We start from the raw sequence: 15,436 nt of genomic DNA, 5'->3' as shown, positions 1-15,436 counted from the left end.
AAGAGTATGTACGATGGTGCGAAGGCTGCAGGGCTTGTGGATGGTGAACTGAGTGAATTTTTCTCTTTGAAAGTTGGTTTGAAACAGGGATGTGTCATGTCTCCATAGTTGTTCAATCTGTACATGGATGGGGTAATAAAAGAGGTACAAGGTAGGGTAGTGGATGTTGGAGTGGCCCTGGTGAGAGAGGATAGTGTTTGGAAACTCCCTGTATTGTTGTTTGTAGATGATACTGTGTTGTTGAGTGAAGACGAAGGGGAGCTGCAAGGCTTGGTGGATGAGTTTGGGAGAGTGTGTAAGAAATGGAATCTAAAGGTGAATGTAGGGAAGAGTAAAGTGATGGTCTTTGAGAGAGGTGAAGTTAGTGAATGTACAGCGAGGTTGGATGGTGAGGAATTGGAAAATGTGAGTACGTTTAAGTACTTGGGTAGTGTGATGAGTAAGGATGGAGGTTTGGAGGGTGAAGTGCTTGAAAGGGTACAGCAGGGAAGAAAGGTTGCTGGTTCTTTGAAAGCAGTGATAAGAAACAGGGAAGTGAGCATGGAAGTGAAAAAGTTACTACATGACAGTACAGTAATCACTCTAATATCCGGACGCCCAATATCAGAACATCCCCACTATCCAGACATAAGAATGTTTCATTCTGTACTTTTTTCCATGCTATACTTACCTCATTTCACTCTTTAATGTCCTTTATTGGTGTGAATAGGGTGTTAGGAGCTATGCATGTGCAGTAGGAAGGTGTTTTTCTGAGTTAGGCTAGGTTAGGGTCCATAAGTACCAGTCCAGGAGCCAGTCACCAGAATGTTTATTATTGTATGAACCTACTTCTAAACCCTCATTTTATGTTTCTTTTGCGTTTATTTCAGTCATTTATGTGCCTTATTGGTGTGATTTGGGTCTTAAATAGGTGCTATGCATGTCCAGAGGGAGTTGTATAGGTGTTTCTATGAGTTAGGGTCCATAAGTACAAGTCCATAAGCTGAGGCCCAATATCCGGACAGAACCAATATCCGGACCTACCTATGGCTCTATTACGTCGGATATTGGAGTGATTACTGTATTGTGATATCAACTCTAACGTACAGAAGTGAAGCTTGGACGTTGTTGGAAGGACACAAGTCTAGAGTGAGAGCAGTGGAAATGAGTTATTTAAGAGGAGCCTGTGGAGTCACATGGAGAGACAGGCTGACGAAGGAGGATATAAAGGGGCGTTGTGGTGTTGATGTGGATGTGATAGGAAGCGTTATGAGAAACACACTGAGGTGGTTTGGCCATGTGGAGAGGATGGAGGGTGAAAGACTGACGAAGAGAGTGTATGTGAGTGAGGCGGAGGGGGAAAGAGGGAGGGGGAGGCCGAGGATGAGATGAAGGGATGGGGTGGAGAGGTATATGAGAGAGGGGGGTGTGAGTTGGGAGCAGGGCAGTGAAATGGCGGGGGACAGGGCGACTTGGAGGCGATTTGTTTGTGGCCACCCCAAACGGGATTGAGGCGTCTGGCAATAAATAGATAGATAGATAGTTTGAGTTAGCAATCAAAAGACAAGTGGGGGATCAACATATGGATGGGGTTATAAAAGAGACACAAAGTAGGGCAGTGGATATTGGAGTGGCCCTAACGAGAGAGGGAAGTGTATGGAAACTCCCTATATTGTTTGCAGATGATACTATGTTGTTAAGTGAAGACAAAGAGGAGCTGCAAGGCTTGGTGAATGAGTTTGGGAGAGTGTGTAAGAAAAGGAATCTAAAGGTGAATATAGGGAAGAGTAAAGTTATGGTCTTTGAGAGAAATGGAGTCACTGAATGTACAGTGAGGTTGAATGAGGAGGAAATGGAAAATGTGAGTTCATTTAAGTGCTTGGGTCATGTGATGAGTAGGAAGTGCTTGAAAGAGTGAAGTGCTTGAAGGGGTACAGCAAGGAAGAAAGGTTACTGGTTCTTTGAGAGCAATGATTAGAAACAAGGAAGTGAGCATGGAAGTGAAAAAGTCACTGCATGACAGCATTGTGATACCAATTCTAACTTGTAGAAGTGAAGCGTAGACCCTGCTGGAGGGACACAAGTCAAGAACGAGAGCTGTGGAAATGAGTTATTTGAGAGGAGCATGTGGATTCACATAGAGGGACAAACTGAAAAATGAGGAAGTGAAGGAGCGTTGTGGTGTGGATGTGGATGTGATAGGAAGCTTTAGGAGAAACACATTGAGGTGGTTTGGCGATGTGGAGAGGATGGGGAGCAAGATACTGACGAGCAGAGTGTATGTGAGTGAGGTGGAGGGGGGGGGGGAGGCCAAGGATGAAATGATGGGATGGCATGGAGAAGTATATGAGAGAAGGGAGTGTGAGCTGGTAGCAGGGCTGTGAAATGGTGGGGGACGGTGAGATGGAGATGATTTGTTTGTGGCCATCCCTTATGGGATTAAGGTGTCTGGCAATGAGTTGATAGATAGATAGATAGATTATCCATCCATCCTTCCATCCATCCATCCATCATCCAATCCTATGTTGCCCCATGAGGAGTGTAGGAGCCCAGGGCTAGGCAAGTTGGTCCTGGCATTTAAGATGAGAATGACCAGCCTCACTCATCCGTGAGTGGCATTACGTGAGCAATAAACCCCAACCACCCCTTGAATATAAACCTGCACTGGCTCAATCTGATTGGAGCACCGTTATTACCCACTAAACCACCAGGCGCCAAAATTTGGTTATATGGTTACCACCCAGTATAGTAAATGGTTTCCTGGTGTACAGGAAACCATTTGGCTTGTCACTCAGTGTAGAGTCACCCACAGGCAGAAGGAGGAGGAAAGAATGAAGGAAAGAAAGACACAAGAGGGAATGTAAAGTCACCTGCAGGCAGAAGAAAGAGGAAAGAATGAAGGAAAGACAGAAGAGGATGGAGGGAAAGAAGGATGGAGGAGAGGAAAGGGCAGACAATCGAGAGCAGCACTACATGAAGTGAGTGGATGGTGAGCGCCCCCACCTACCACACAGATAGATTATTGTTATTATTATTATTATTATTAATCGCATACACGTTGCCGCCACCAAATATAATATCGTAGTCGTCGCCGAGCCTTTCCAATAGTGTGTTGGATTGTAGGGATTTTAAGAAGTAGACAATGTTCGTTGTATTTGTCATGGATGGCAGGAGAAAGATAAAGATTAGTCTGGGGTTTGATTACAGTTTATTTCTTCAGAGGGAGTATTTCCCCAGAGCAGTACTGAGGCGAGAGTGGCTTTATGCATGCTAACTCCATGTGCTGTGTTCCTGCTTCTCCTCACCAACTCTTTCCCTCTCCTAAGCCCTTCTGCCCTGTCTCTCCCATTTCCCCTGTATATGACTGGTTGTGTCACGCGTAAGGGCACGTTTGTGTGTGTGTGTGTGTAACTTTCCAAATCTGTGAAAGTGTCCCATCAGGTGTTATTATGCTGTGTGTGAAATTCCTAAGACTGTGCAATGTTATTTCCTCTAGCCCTCTCGCTTAGGCACGACTTTCTTCTAATCTCTGTGTCACATATACAGTGTATATGTTACTAGCTATTATGTAGTGTGTTATGCTATTTTAGTGTCCTGACAACAGTCTTTATTATGTGTGGTGTGATGCTGACCCTGCTTAACTGATACTAATTAGCTCATTTTGATGGCAGTTGGCATGGTGGTGTTAATGAATGGTACATGATTTACTTAATGGCAAGAAATTTGTTCCTCAGTGTAATTAGAATCATTTACTCAGTATTATGGTCCTCGAATTGGTGCCCTTTACATCCGAGGGTTGGGGCACAAAACTCCAGTATACCCACTCTTCTATGGTGGAGGCCAGGAACGAGGGTACAGACCTGGCACCGAGAACACACCAATGATTGCTGGACTTGGCCGCGCCTCACTCCTGGTTCATAACAATGTTCAGGACTATTATACATCAATGAAGAAAACAAGAAACTACATGGAGAGACAATTGAAGGTGTGTATGTTTTGTTGTCGGCCCAGACTTCTCTGAATATGATCCTTGTAGACTTAAGGCTGGAGCTGCCCTTCTCCTGCAGTCCACCATCCTCCTTTTGGATAATAGGAGGGAAGTTGAGGGGCATTGGTATAACCAGAGAGGTCTGCTGTCTACTTATATCAGTGTTAAGATGCCCCTCTTCAGCATTGTTCATGATGTGGTGCCGGTATACTCAGTTGGCTGTGTACTGATATATTTAACACATTTACTCTTCATTGTAATATTCATTTAATTCTTCCTATTTGAAGACTGTTTTATTTAACATCAGAAGAATCTATAGGGGTTTATTAACCACTCCTTTACTGAGTGGCCTGCCAGTTGGAGCAAACCATTTCATTTAAATAATGAAATTGTCTTCACTGGAAGGTGGGTGGTACTGGTATTAATACAGTGAGTCTTCGATATGCGAAAGGGATAGGGACCAAAAAAAACTTTCGTAATTTGAAATTTCGTATATTGGAACGATTTTCCCCATTGAAATATACATACGTTGGGTCTGGTTAGTACTTGGATGGGTGACCGCCTGGGAACACCAGATGCTGTTGGCATAACGTTCTCCCTACGTGTCAAGTGGGGTTGGTGGAGGATTAGTGCCCCTCCCTGTAAAACAATTAACTCTGAGCTCTTGGCCACCCCGTTTGGGATACGTGGCGTCTGGCAATGAATGAATGATGAAAATATACATATATATGGGGGGATGCATCCCAGGGCCCCGTTGGACCCCCACCTAAACTTTACAACCCCCCTATTAAGACATAAGCAATATCTGTACAGTATACAATTGTGGAGAAGAAGGTGGCCATATTCGTGTACACCTCCTTTTTCTTTGTCACAGTCCCAATGGTGGAAACATGAAGTCCTAAAGCACACCCAATCTCCGAGACTCCCTGCCCCTCCTCATGGGGTCTTATAATTTCCAATTTCCTTTCCAGAATTAGAGTATGGTGCTGCTGCTTCTTTGCAGTGGGCTCCCCCGATGGTGGAGATGATGCAGGGTGCTTGGGAAGCATGACAAAACAATACGAAAAGGTGAAGAGCTGTGAAAATATCCTCACTTACAGCGAAGCTGTGAGGAGAGGAGGGACGTGTACTCAACTGCGAAGCACACAAAAATTTGTTTACCAGAGAGGGGTTACTCTCAGCAAGTGAGCGTGGCGCTGTGCACCGCACCCATTTTGAATTTTTCATACAGTATTCCATTTTAACCCCTTCTTAGCTGCTGGCCTTGAACAACACTTTGCTGTTTTGGTGTTAGTGACGTTGAGTTAGGGCATCCAATAAAAAAATGCGAACAATTACGGGAAGGGAACGAAGGTCACTGGTGTGTACGTTAACCTACTCTACCATCCCATTAGTCAGGCATCCTCATCACTCCAGATGTATTTGCCGATGTTTACATGCTCATGTTACATGCGCCCTAATTTTGAGTAAGTTTCTTTCAGCAAGAGAACATAATTTACCACCCTCAAAATAGTCAGAAAATTATAAAGACAAACTAGAGTAACATGAACTGAATTGGTAAGGTCTTTAGGCTGTATGGGGGTAGGGGAAGAATACTCCTCCAGTATCCCTGCTTGTCGTAAAAGGCAACTAAAAGGGTTGGCGGAGGGTTGGTGCCCCTCCCTGGAAAACAACTAACTAAAAAGACGAACAAGAAGCCTCGGACAAGGACTGATCAAAAGATGACAACCAAGGACTGGACAAAGGACATGGTAATTGCAACATTGGAATGTAAGAGGTGCGAATGACGAGATGAAAGAGAGAGCGATTGTCCAAGTGCTTGAGGGTGCGAAAGTTGATGTATGTGGAGTAACTGAAACTAAATGGGGAGGTGAGAGTGTGAGAGAATGGGAGTATGGATGGGGTATATGTGCAGGAGTAGGTGAGAATGAGAAGGCAAAAGAAGGAGTGTTTATAGTTGTGAGTAAAAGATGGAAGAAGAACATAAGAGAGTATGGATCAGTTGGGTCAAGGATTGTGTGGATAAGATTGAAAGTTGGAATACAAATGTGGGCGATTGTGTGCGTGTATACGCCAACGCAAAATCGTGCAAGCAGAGTGAGAGAAGAATTCTGGACAAATGTGGAAGTGTGCATGAAAAAGTTTGGAAGGAATGAGAGAGTGTTTTTGATCGGTGATATGAATGGTAAAGTAGGGAATGTGAAGGTGGATGGAATAGTTGGTGAGTGGGGTGTGCCTGCTGAGATAGATGAGAATGGCAGTGTGTTAGTGGACATTTGTGCTGGGAGGGGGTTGGTGATGGTCAATACCCTCTTCAGGCATAAAATAATCCACAGGTATACATGGCGAGTGATGAGAAGGGTGGTAGGCGAACTGAATGAAAGGAAGGCAATGATTGATTATGTGTGTTTGGATGAAAGGATGCGAAGATGTGTAATGGATGCAAGAGCTTATAGAGGCTGGGGGAGTGGACTTTCTGACCACTACTTGGTGGTGGCCAGAATCATGATCCAAATAAGATGGAGAAGTAGAAGAAGGGAAGGACGGGAAGGAGTAGTTGCAAGGAGAGTGGAAAGGTTACAAGAGGATGAGAAAAAGGCAGACTATGAGAGAGAAGTGGAGGAACAAGTAGGCGAATATGAATTGGAGCAGATGGGGGATGTGGAATGTGTGTGCAGGATATTCACAGAAGAAATATGTGCAGCATGTGATGTGGTGTGTGGGATGAAGAGAAGGTGGAGGGGGGTGCAAGGAACAGCGTGGTGGAATGAAGAGGTGAGACAGGCAGTGGCACAAAAGAAGAAAGCATACAATGAATGGATGAGAAATAGGGGTGTGGAAGAAGTTGAGAGGTGGAAGAGAGAGTTATATGTAGAAAGAAAGAGAGAGGTGAAAAGATTAGTAAGAGAGGGTAAGAAGAGAGTGGATGAGGAATTTGGAAGGAATATGAGTGTAAAGTGGAGGGACTGTAAGAAAATGTTCTGGAAAGAGGTGAAGAGAGTAAGACAGGGTGGAAGTGAAGTTAGCAGGGGAGTGAAAGATAAAAATGGTAGATTACTAATGGAGAAGGGAGAAAAAGTGAGCAGATGGAGAGAACACTTCAACCCCTTAACCGCGAGGCATCACTTTCGTGACGCTTTGGAGCAAGGGATCATACCGCGGGGCTTCACTTTTGTGATTCTATGTTATTTTGAATTCGCCCAGGCTTTCAAGTGGTGGCTTGTTTCATCTATCAGTACTGCCAGTGTCCAACACTAGTCAGCACTCCTACTCTCATCTGTACTCCCATCCATTGGTGACAATTTAGCCATTTCTCCCCGTTCTTGACTCCCATCCCTACCTCCCCTCCATTACCCTCTCCTCTCGCCTGCCCTGCCGTGCTATGCTAAGTAAATCTTCCCTGTAATTTTGCACTGATTTCATCCATTGAAATAAGCCCTATGCCCTATTCTTATACCAAATAATATATACAAAAAAGAAATATGGTAAGTGATAGTGCCATACACCTGGAATTGGCTAATTACCACCTGACAACACCTCACGTGCTCTCGTTCGTTAATTTTCGCTGTTTATTTCCCCTTGAAATATGCCGTATAATCTATTCTCATAATGAAAATATATATAAGAAAGGAAGGTAGAAGCCTAAATGATATTTACATTCACCTGGAACTACCTAATTTATTATGTATTGTCTAGATTTCCTGCTAATCATTTTATAGCATATATATTAGCACCTGTCACCACGCTGACATTGGCAGCATTGCATTCCCCCTAGGCCACCACACTGTATTCAGTTTACTGTCTTCTTTCAAGGTGAAACCACGTCGGATTCGCGCCTGTCCAATTCCGCCTTTTTTTAGCCCCATGCAATGGGCCCTGTGACCTCTACCCCATACTAAACCTCGTGTGGAGAGGGGTAAAAGGCTAAGTGACTGCTGTGGAATGTGAACTGGCTAATTTATCAATGAAAATGATGGACAGTGACTACGATCTTCATCATGAGTAAAACAGTGCAAATGGAAATGTAAATAATGTGTAAATAATGTGTAAACAGCAAGTGAAAGCAATGAATGTAAATATAAGTGAACAGTGGAAAATAGTTTTATAAGTTACTGCAAGTGACAGTGCATAACACTGTGTAAATAAAATAAAAATGTAAATAATGTAAATAAAATAGAGAATGTAAATAGAAATTTAAATAAGTAGTAATATAAGAATACGAGTATATATACAGTACTAGGAGTAATGAAAGTGAAAGTTTCACTCTAGCATGTATGAATACTATGAGTTATGAAAGTGGAAGTGAAAGTGACAGATTCACTCTCAACACTAGTATACAGGACGAGAAAGTGAATGCTATGTATTTTACTGAAAGAGAAATTGAATGCCTACAGTGACAATAAACTACTATTACTGAAGGAAACTTATAGATAAAGACTACAGATGTATATAGGTGTTATATAGTAATAGAAATCTAAAGTGTGGGTGTTTTTATGAATAATAAATGACAGAACATCAGCAGCAAACGAGCATAAGTGGGAAGGTCATTTGCGCTCGTAATGAGTATGGATTCCAAACTATTTGAGAATCATAGAATAGTGTTTCTAGTGATAATATCGGGCTGTGGTAATCATATTACGGTTTGTCGGGAAGTGTAAAGTGGAGACTTTGTTACCCAACTTCAGAGGTCTCCACAAGTCCTACGGTACTCAACGAAGGCTCAACAAACATCCCAGGAGAAAACTGAAGGTATGTGCCATATACATATTTAGTTTTAATATTCTAGGACTAATAACTGATTTTTGGCAAATATTTTCAGAGAGTCTGTCGGAGCGCGAATATGCCCGCGAGACACGCAAGTCAAGCAAAAACAACCCCGTGGTTTAGGGGTTAAGAAATTGTTGAACATAGAGGATGAAAGTAATACGAGTATAAGTTGCTGGGGAACGGCTGGGAGAAGGAGGGAGGTGAGAAGACAGGAAGAAATCAGTAGGATAGAAGTTGTGGAAGCAATGAAGTAAGTTAAATTGGGGAAGGCCCCAGGAATTGATGGGGTGTGTGGTGAAATGCTGAAGCATGGGGGAGAGATAGTAGTAGAATGGATGTGGAAGACGTGCAGATTGGCCTGGGAGGAAGGTAGAGTCCCGGAGGGAAGTCAGGTATAATTATTCCCTTGTACAAAGGAAAAGGGGAAAAAGAAGTGTGTGGTAATCATAGGCTTCTGTCTTCTTAGTATAATAGGAAAAGTGTACGGTAGGATTTTTATTGACAAAGTTAGAGAAAGAACAGAGGAATTAGTTGGAGAAGAACAGGGAGGCTTTAGGAAGGGAAGAGGTTGTGTAGATCAGATATTCATTGTTAGATCTTTAGTGAAGATTCTAGAGAAGGGAAAGAAGTTGTATGTGGCTTTCATGGATTTGGAGAAAGCATATGACAGGGTGGATAGACAAGGATTGTGGAAAGTGTTAAGAATATATGGAGTAGATGGGAAGTTGTTGAATGCTGTGAAGAGTATGTACGATGGTGCGAAGGCTGCAGTGCGTGTGGATGGTGAACTGAGTGAATTTTTCTCTTTGAACGTTGGTTTGAAACAGGGATGTGTCATGTCTCCATGGTTGTTCAGTCTGTACATGGATGGGGTAATAAAAGAGGTACAAGGTAGGGTAGTGGATGTTGGAGTGGCCCTGATGAGAGAGGGTAGTGTTTGGAAACTCTCTTTAGTGTTGTTTGCAGATGATACTGTGTTGTTGAGTGAAGATGAAGGGGAGCTGCAGGGCTTGGTGGATGAGTTTGGGAGAGTGTGTAAGAAACGGAATCTAAAGGTGAATGTAGGGAACAGTAAAGTGATGGTCTTTGAGAGAGGTGAAGTTAGTGAATGTACAGCGAGGTTGGATGGTGAGGAATTGGAATATGTGAGTACGTTTTAGTACTTGGGTAGTGTGATGAGTAAGGATGGAGATTTGGAGGGTGAAGTGCTTGAAAGGGTACAGCAGGGAAGAAAGGTTGCTGGTTCCTTGAAAGCAGTGATAAGAAACAGGGAAGTGAGCATGGAAGTGAAAAAGTTACTGCATGACAGTATTGTGATACCAACTTTAACGTATGGAAGTGAAGCTTGGACGTTGTTGGAAGGACACAAATCAAGAGTGAGAGCAATGGAAATGAGTTATTTAAGAGGAGCCTGTGGGGTCACATGGAGAGACTGGCTGACAAATGAGGATATAAAGGAGCATTGTGATGTGGATGTGGATGTGATAGGAAGCGTTAGGAGGAATAAACTGAGGTGGTTTGGCCATGTGGAGAGGATGGAGGGTGAAAGACTGACAAAGAGAGTGTATATGAGTGAGGTGGAGGGGAGGGGGAGGCCGAGGATGAGATGGAGGGATGGGGTGGAGAGGTATATGAGAGAGGGGGGTGTGAGTTGGGAGCAGGGCAGTGAAATGGCGAGGGACAGAGCAACGTGGAGGTGATTTGTTTGTGGCCACCCCAAACGGGATTGAGGTGTCTGGCAATAGATAGATAGATAGATAGACAATTTTAAGAAATGAATTGGAACAAAAATATTTGCTAATCAGAAAAAAAAAATTACTCTTTCGTCCCACATGTTCTTGTATTTTAGAATTCAGTTCCACATTCTTCGTTCGGTATCACTCTTCCCATTATATTTCGGACCGACTGAGCACAGTTATTTCTGGTTCTTAGAGTTAGTGTACATTGACTGCTTATTCTTTTGTTTGTTCTTATGTATATGTGAAAGAGAGAGGGCTAATACAAACAATAATGTATTCCATTATCACTTTCATAGCTGTTGGCTCTGAACAACGCCTTACTGTACTGGTATCAGTGACGTTGAATTAGGGTGAGCTATAAAAAACTGCGAGCAATGATGGGAAGGGAACTAGGGTCACTGGTCTGTTTACACAACCCTACTCTACCACCTCAAGCAGTCAGTTCACAGTTCACTTCATCCCAGTTGTTTTCCCCGATGTTTACATGCTAATGTAACATGCATCCTAATTTTATTAATTCTTACATGAATCATAGCAAATCACAGGATGGGGTTAGGGGAATAAATAATAATAATAATAAAAAAAGCCAGGTGTGCCAGATGAGTCTTTTCACATATGTAAGAAAAAGAAATTTATTTTAGAACTTTGAAAAAATGGTCCCAAGGCCGGCCACGGGAGCACGCAAATACAGTATCTGAACCCACAGCCATTGAGGGGGCTAAACATATGTTTTACTTTAAGCAGTAAAAGCACCTTACTAAATCAGTTCTTCCTGATAGTCTATTAAATTTTTCAGATAATTTCTGGGTTGGTAAATACAGTACAGTAAACGTTTCTTATTAAATCTGTTTCCCCATCGTTTTTAGCTGTTCTGGTGTGACAACACTTGTTTATTTTGTTAACGGCGGAAAGGAAAGTTCTTCCCTAAGTGTTTAACTAAACCTGGCCTAACTGAGCTTATTTGTACCAAATGATTTAACCTAACCTAACCTCCAGTTGGGAAATTGGAAAACGATATCCACCTTTGAGCATGTTGAGTTTCTTCCACTGCGCTGGAAACGATCATAGGGGAAAGTGACGATCATAACAAGGAGGAAATTTTTCAGCAAGAAAAAGTAATTTGCCACACTGAAAGTTGTCAGAAAATTACCGAAACAAGCTGGAGTGTTATGAATTGAATTGGTAAGGTCTTTCTGCTGCTTCAAGTGTAAAATAAAGACACAGGTATCTTCCCAAAGTCTGGCGAATATAGCGTGGAAAAATCGAACCATTTGAAACACACACTAGTAGAAACAGGGTTTCCATTGTATTTCGCCAGGTGTAAATTTTCTTCAGACTGAACTGGGAAGATAGTTGTGTCTTTCATTGCACATTTACTGGTAAATAAATCAGTCTAACAATACAGTACTTGTGTTTTGTTTCTGCCAGACTGATTGTGATTACAGACTATTCAGGGACCTCTTCACATCGTATAGTCTGGATAATCGGGCTATCTCTGTATTTCTTTTCATATCGAGTATCGATTTTCGTATCATTGAGACAGATATTTTCGTATTGTGGAATTTGTTCTATATTCATTGCTTTCGTACCATCGAAAATTCGTACTTCGGGTTTTCGTATTTTGAAGACTCACTGTACCAGTATATTTCTAATATTTTCCTTGTTATGCCTTATTTTTATGCATTCACACAGCACTGTCATGGTACTCCAGCCTCACAAAGAGAAGAAGCAGTCCAGTTCACTCATACAGTATGATGAGACATAATGCATAAAAATTCTAGGTTGGAGTATAACATGTCTTTCATATTTATTGATGCCGATATATAGGATTATGGTTTTCAGCCCCTTCAGTTCAATTTTTTTATATTTTTTCATGTTAGCTAATGTCTCATGTTTTACTCAGGAGAGTGCTCCAGTAGTGGAACTGTTAATGATGGCTATATCTAATCACTCTGGGAAAAAAAATCTGAACAGAATTAAATACTATATCCTGGAGATTGGATGGTGATGGTGATGATGATGAATCGGTTAAGGAATCACTGTCTGATTTATATAATTATACCATCAGAAAGTTTTTGGTAACCAAGTGAAGATCAACTGTGTGGACCCATGCATCCCATCTGACCCAGAAGCCTGCTCAGTTCCTCCCCGCGGCCCCAAACAGCAACACTTCATCTTCCCACGCCTCCCCAACACTTCATCAGTTTCTTTTTATTACAGACAGGTAAGGTTGTATATCTTGTTTGATTGACTTGTGCAGCTGAGATGTATGGGGCGAGTAGGGTGTGTTGGATTCGCGGCTGCTGATTGGCTGCCGATGATTTAAATCTACAGCTCTTCTTATTTTAACACATTTATGTGTATATTTTTAAACTGCCTGCAAAATAAGCAACCAGTTTAAATATGGAATAATTTCCAAAGCTAAAGAGGTAAAAATTAACTTAAAAAGTTTAATGGTATCAAAGAAAATTTAAATTGATTATGAAGTGTTATAAAACAATGAGTGATGTTTGACGTAAATTATCCACCCACGGTGTACTCCCACGTCTGCATGTTGCATTGCATCCACCCATGGTGTACACCTACATCTGCATGTTGCAGTGTAATATCCACCCACAGTGTACACCAACATCCACATGTTGCACTACAGTACATGCCTGCATTTACTTCAGTGACATCATCAGCAGCCAGTCAGCAGCCGCGAATCAACCTCGCCCTTCTTGCCCCATTCGTCTCTGTGCCAAGGTCAATCAAATAGACTATAATAGAAAATTGTCATTATATGTTTCACCCCCCCACCCTCTCTCTCTCTCTCTCTCTCTTTTTTTTTTTTATGAGCTCACATGTACCAACCTTGTTCACTGGATGGTGGCTGTCCAGTGTACATCATACATCATCTTGAAAGCATCTCTGTTCAATTCTTTGAATTGGAGATTATTTGCTTCACTTTCAGTGTTCATACTCGTAAATCCTTTCACCCAGTTTCCATCTTCCATTCTTTCCTCTCTGCGTGTTCAGACCACCGTATTGTCCCTCAGTGCATCACATTACCAGTCCATTCACATTCATTTCCCTGCTGACCTCTTGGCTTATCACATGCAGATATTTCTTGTACAGCTTTCATTTAAGGAAACCAACAAATTATCAGTCCTCATCTCTATACACTCAGATGTAGAGGTGTCATCTTCCTTTACTGCAAAGGATTCACAGCCATAAGCCATACATTCTCATACATGCAGTTTACAGTTTTCCCTCAGTGACAAGAGAGGTAATTGTTCTCTAAACTTATTCGATAAACTCATAGTCCATGCAGTTGAGCTAGTTTCAGCACCTCGCCTCCCCCCATTCTTTAAAACATTCCAAAGACACATCTGCAAACTCTGGCCTTACATATCTAGTCCTTTCCATTCTACCTCTACACACAGTATAGTCAAAAACTGGCCATATTCATCAGCCCACCTCTGACATCACAGCATCTGTCATGCATCCATTTGTCAGAATTATTGCTTAAAATTGTATTATTCCCAATGACTCTTGCACACACACACACACACACACACACACACACTCATGCACGCATGCACCACTCATAGAGGTCACCGACAGAGACGGAGCTCTTTGTGGATCGTGGGGAAATAATTGCCCAATCAACATTGAAAAGGAGACCAGCCTATTGTGATTATGTGAATGAATACATGAGTGGTGGCCCCATCAGAGCCCTTGATATCACAGCTCTAAATCTTGTTATCTGATGCTGCTATACAAGGTGTAATGCTGCATTATCTACCAAATATTAACTCCTTTATATCATGCCCTGAGTGAAGGAAAATAGACAAATAATGTGACCACCACTTCGCATTTCATGCTCCCTGTCCTACCTTCCCTCCCTCCCCTCCCTCACCCTGCATTTCATTCTCCCTCCCCTCCCTCACCCTACCCCCGCACCATCGCTCATCCTCCCACCCACCTTCCCTTCTCTCTCTGGCCCCTCCTGCTGGGCCCCTCTTACTCTGCTGTGACTTGCTGCGAATAAAGGAGCCATTCTGAGGAGTACGGGAGGCTAGGTAATTATGACCACGACTGTACTGCGTTTTTTTTTTCCTCATTATGTTAGAAATAAATGATTAAAAACATTCCCTCTCTTGAATAAATAACTGGTGTAAAGTGATAAATGTCAGTATTTTTTCCATCTTTATTGAATATTTCTTGAATGACAAAGGTGGTCAGGAACCTAACCCCCTTATTTCGTAATAATCTCATGGGAAAAATAGGTCTGTTATTTGACCAGTTCGTTATTCAGCCATTTTTTATGGAACGGTTCCTTGTCAAATAGTGGGGGAGAGGTGTATATGGAGAAGAGACAGAAATGAGAAAAAAGGAGGAGTTATGATATTAACAGGGAAAAAATCCAAGACAAAGAGATAGAACTAGATGTACCCTCACAAGTAGAATTAATTGCAGTAGAGTTTAGCTTCTTTTTTAATACAGCAGCCTCAAGGTCCTCAGTCCAGCCACAGGTTACATCACTGGCATCATATTGCTCATTAACATTACCAACCATGGCCTCATGTCTTGCTACCCCTGCATACATCTCTTCATAGAAAATTCGCACACTGCCTGGTTCTTCAACTTCACTCTTTTCCATTGGTGTAGATTTTGATGGAGATGGGGAGAATATATACCCCACTGCAGCCCTCTGTTGAAGTAATTGAGAATCCATCCATCCATCATCCAATCCTAAGTTTCCCCATGAGGAGCGTAGGAGACCGGGGCAAGGCAAGTTGGTCTTGACATTTAAGATGAGAGTGACCTGCCTCACTCATCCCTGAGTGGCATTACATGAGCAATAAGCCCCAACCACCCCTTGGATATAAACCTTCTCTGGCTTAATCCGATTGGAGCACCTTCATTACCCACTAAACCACCAGGCGCCAATATTTGGTTATATGGTTTCCACCCAGCA

At 42.3% G+C, this 15,436-nt stretch overlaps 1 protein-coding gene across 1 annotated transcript in view; it reads left to right on the top strand.

Moving 5' to 3' along the window:
• LOC145393016 (selenocysteine lyase-like) overlaps positions 1-15,436 on the top strand; it is an 87,809-nt gene that overhangs the window by 49,831 nt on the left and 22,542 nt on the right. The window contains exons 6-7 of the mRNA XM_080267337.1: positions 3,737-3,964; positions 12,542-12,697. Coding sequence (XP_080123463.1) covers positions 3,737-3,964; positions 12,542-12,697 — 384 coding nt within the window. The remainder of the gene's footprint in view (positions 1-3,736; positions 3,965-12,541; positions 12,698-15,436) is intronic.

The sequence above is a fragment of the Coenobita brevimanus genome, chromosome 23, assembly GCF_032717465.1.
Source record: "Coenobita brevimanus isolate Jiangsu-jjx chromosome 23, ASM3271746v2, whole genome shotgun sequence".
NCBI lineage: Eukaryota > Metazoa > Arthropoda > Malacostraca > Decapoda > Coenobitidae > Coenobita > Coenobita brevimanus.
This window is presented reverse-complemented; position numbering and strand designations above follow the sequence as displayed.